The sequence below is a fragment of the Cannabis sativa genome, unplaced genomic scaffold (genome assembly GCF_029168945.1).
Source record: "Cannabis sativa cultivar Pink pepper isolate KNU-18-1 unplaced genomic scaffold, ASM2916894v1 Contig3, whole genome shotgun sequence".
Classification (NCBI taxonomy): Eukaryota; Viridiplantae; Streptophyta; class Magnoliopsida; order Rosales; family Cannabaceae; genus Cannabis; species Cannabis sativa.
In genome coordinates, this window is record NW_026870039.1 from 5436337 (window position 1) to 5440265 (window position 3929).

Sequence of the window (3929 nt, forward strand, 5' to 3'; positions counted from 1 at the left end):
TTTTAAATACGAAGGACACCATTTTATAGTGACAGTGGCAACTTCATATTCACACTCTTTGTGTTCCACCTTTTTATCATTTCCACGTTTGATATCTTTGTTATTATTATTGCAGGAGCAGTAATGACTCATAGTCAAGGAAGAAGAGAGTTTAGCTTGTACAAACTTTGAAAATTGTACAAGAGAAAGAGACTGATCATCGACTATCTTACTACCATGACTGTGTTTGAGGAGTTTTTGACTGTTCTTCATAATACAAAAAAGGAGAGAATTGTTTTGGTTGGTATTCGAATTGATAGCCATAGCAGAGAGATTCTCAGCTGGGCTCTTGTGAAGGTTGCTGAGCCTGGAGATTCTGTTGTTGCAATTCATGTCTGTAGAAATTCAGGTCAATAGCTATTATCTTTATACATAAAAATCTCTATTAATTATATAGTTGTACAGAAATTTAAATGTTGTTATTGATACAATTTTCGTCTAGTATTGCAGATGAAGCTTTGAAAAAGAAACCTTCTTTAGATGATTACCTGGAAGTGTATCAAGGTTTATGTAGTGTTAAAAAGGTTCTGTTTTTGTTACAAAGCTGAATTTTGTCCAACGGGTTTTTGTTTTTCTTGGTTAGGAATTTCATTTTGATTTTGACTTTGGATGTTTTGTTTTTTTGTGATTAAATTTGTTAGGTGGCACTTACTGGTCAGATATTAACTGGAAGTTCAGCCAGAAGGGCTCTGGTGAGAGAGGCAATCAGTCATGGTGTTGAAGCTCTGGTTTTGGGCATAAGTAAACGAAGCAATATTAGGTAGGTTCAGAAGTTAAAAATAGTCCAAATGAAAAAAAAGAGACATATATAAGTTTATTTATATACTTCCAAACTTTAGTTTGGTTTCTTTCTGATTATTCTAAATAGATTTTGTCTGCAGGAGTAGGATTTCCACAGCCAAATATTGTGCCAAGAGGCTATCTTCAACCACAGAAGTCCTGGCTATTCACAATGGGAAAGTTCTCTTCAGAAGGTGCCCCATCACTAAACTTTCAGGTTTGGTGTTTGTTTCCCAAGAAAATAATAAATAGAAAGACCCCATTTGATGCATTAATTATCTTCAAGAAAATAAATAAATTTCTGTTTTCTGATTATATTCTATAGACACTGCGACGAATGATCGGAAAGAACTTAAACCAAGTCCTTTTACAACAAAAGAAACTGTGTCTGAATTTGGCGACTCTGAAGCGGAGACAGAAACTGTGGTATCCTTTTGTGAAACGACTAGGAGTACTGACTCATTCAGTCTAATAAGCCATCAAGAGAAGAGAAGAAGCCTTTCAAGATCAGATTCTCTTCTTTCAACCGATTCTTTTTCTATGGACCAAAAGCTTGGTTGGCCTTTGCTTAGAAAATCAATTTCAGGGGCCCCACATACCCCAAAGGCAAGGAACATCTCAGTGGTTCATTGGGTGATGAGCTTACCAGATCGGTCTCCAATGCAATATTTACATTGTCCAACAATAGTAGAGAATCCCAACATGGAAGGAGAGCTCAATGACTTTGATAATGACACTAATAATAGTATCAAATTATCTGATTTTAGTGAAATACCAGAAGGGTTGCAAAATCTTCTTCTCACCAACTCACGTGGCTACAAATGGTTCACTCTTGATGATCTCAAAGCGTCAACTTCTCAATTTGCTTCAGGTTTTTTATCTTCTGTTCTACTAAAGGTTGTATCATTCAATTTATAATCTTAAGCATATGTTGAAAGTCTTTTTTTCCTCTTTTAATGATAGAAAATCTGATTGGAAATGGGGGGTGTAACCGTGTGTATAAGGGAACTCTTGAATGTGGAAAGTTAGTGGCAATTAAGATTCTTGAATCATCAAAACAAGGGTGGAAAGATTTTGCCCTCGAATTTGACATTATATCTTCTTTGAAACACAAACACATCACTCCTTTACTGGGAATTTGTGTTGAGGATAATGCTCTGATTTCTGTCTATGATTTTCTTCCTAAAGGAAGCTTAGAAGAAAATCTACATGGTAAAGTTTAACTCCTAGTCCAAAATTACTTATTCTATTTTAACTACTTTGCTCTACATTAAAGATTAGCATAAGATTAAGATGGCATCTATACAAACTGAACAAACTATATGAATAATTATTTAGGTAAGAAGGAAGACAAGTTTGTTTTGTCATGGGAACTAAGATATGATGTAGCTATTGGGATTGCGGAAGCTCTCCATTACCTTCACAAAGAAAGTCCTCAGCCTGTGATTCATAGAGATATTAAGTCTGCAAACGTTCTTCTCTCTAATGAGTTTGAAGCAAAGGTTAGTCTGCAAACATTCACATAGCTTGGTTTTCTTTCTTTGATAATAATAAACTAATAATGTTTGATTGTATTTTCCTTTGTGTGACAGTTATCTGATTTTGGATTGGCCATATGGGGCCCCATAACTTCATCTTTTGTAACCCAAGGAGATGTGGTTGGAACATTTGGCTATCTAGCACCTGAATATTTCATGTATGGAAAAGTTAGTGACAAGATTGATGTCTATGCATTTGGAGTTGTACTTCTTGAACTCTTGTCTGGAAGAAGACCAATTGTTTCTGATTCTCCTAAAGGACAAGAGAGTTTGGTCATGTGGGTAAGAGTGAAAACTTATCAAAAATCTATCCTATAAACTTTAGAAACCTTTTTTTTTCCTTCTTATTTGACTAATATGAAATACTTGTTTATAGGCAAAGCCACTATTAGAGAGTAGAGATGTGAAAAGTTTATTAGACCCAAATTTGGATGGAAAAGTTGATGAAGTTCAAATGAAGAGAATGGTTCTAGCAGCAACTCTTTGCCTCATTCGCTCATCTAGGCTTCGCCCTAGCATCAGCCAAGTAATGCTACATCATTTTGTAAACCAATGTCATCACTTTTTTGGGAAAGTTTTTGTTCTTTTAACCATTTTTTTATTTGTTTTTTGTTTGATCCTCAGATAATGAAGATATTGAAAGGAGAAGAAGATATTGAGAAGTGGGCAAACTCAAAAAACATTTGTCAACAACATGACATATCAGAGAACCAAGGAGAAGAAGATGATGAAGTTTATCCAAATTCAAGTGCAGAGTTGCATTTGAGTCTTGCATTACTGGATGTTGATGATGATGAAATGACGTCGTTTAGCAGTACGGACAGAAGTAGCAGCATGTATTTGAATGAGTCCTTTAAAGACCGATGGAGTAGGTCACCAAGTTTCGATTGATTAGAGGTGTAAGCTCTGTGGATGGATCATGTAATTTATAGATTTACAATAGAGAGAAAGATAACAAAAAGAAAAGCGCCCAAGGTTTGAGGTGGATCTTTTGTTGTTGTAAAAATAAAAAATTCCAATAGTAATAATAATAATAAAAATAATAATAGTAATAATAATAATAATAATAATAATAATAATAATAATAATATAAGGTATCTTATAAAAATACCCAATTTTTTTTTTTTCATGTTTACATTTTTTCTATCACATTTTTTTTTTACATTTTTCCTGTATTAAATTTTCAAAAATACAGTGTTAAAGTTTCAAAATTACAAAAATATTGCGTTTCAATAATATAAAAAAACAACTCTAGAAAATTGGATATCTAAAAGTAAAAAGTGTATGTTGCAATATGTGCTCTGAGGTAGTTTTTAATCATTTAAGGCTTTCTACATTTTTTTTATTTTTTTTATTTTACTTCAGATTTTCATCCACAAACCTTATGTAACTCCTCCCTTCAATCCAAAAATCTAGTTTACTCCATAGATCCACTTACACACAAAATGAAGGCTACTATTACACTAACTGAGGAGGAAGATCTGTATCTGAATTTGCTGACGATGTAGTTGTTGATATTCATTCCACTTTGGACCATGTGCTATGTGCAAGGGTCCTCACCAACAGAAAAGT

At 33.6% G+C, this 3929-nt stretch overlaps 1 protein-coding gene across 4 annotated transcripts; it reads left to right on the plus strand.

Annotated features, from left to right (window-relative positions):
* Positions 1-3480, plus strand: LOC133028931 (protein kinase STUNTED-like). Of its 4 annotated transcripts, none has more exons than XM_061107834.1 (10): positions 1-388; positions 490-563; positions 681-799; positions 921-1036; positions 1145-1690; positions 1783-2031; positions 2158-2321; positions 2412-2639; positions 2734-2883; positions 2982-3480. In XM_061107834.1, exons 1-10 carry the CDS (start codon positions 217-219, stop codon positions 3246-3248), a joined length of 2085 nt encoding a protein of 694 aa, XP_060963817.1. In that variant the 5' UTR covers positions 1-216; the 3' UTR covers positions 3249-3480. The 4 variants fall into 4 exon arrangements, with proteins under 4 accessions (XP_060963817.1, XP_060963819.1, XP_060963820.1 ...); XM_061107836.1 differs by having other exon boundaries at positions 261-388; positions 482-563; positions 908-1013; XM_061107837.1 differs by having other exon boundaries at positions 263-388; positions 482-563; positions 908-1036.
* Positions 3481-3929: the final 449 nt, after the last annotated feature.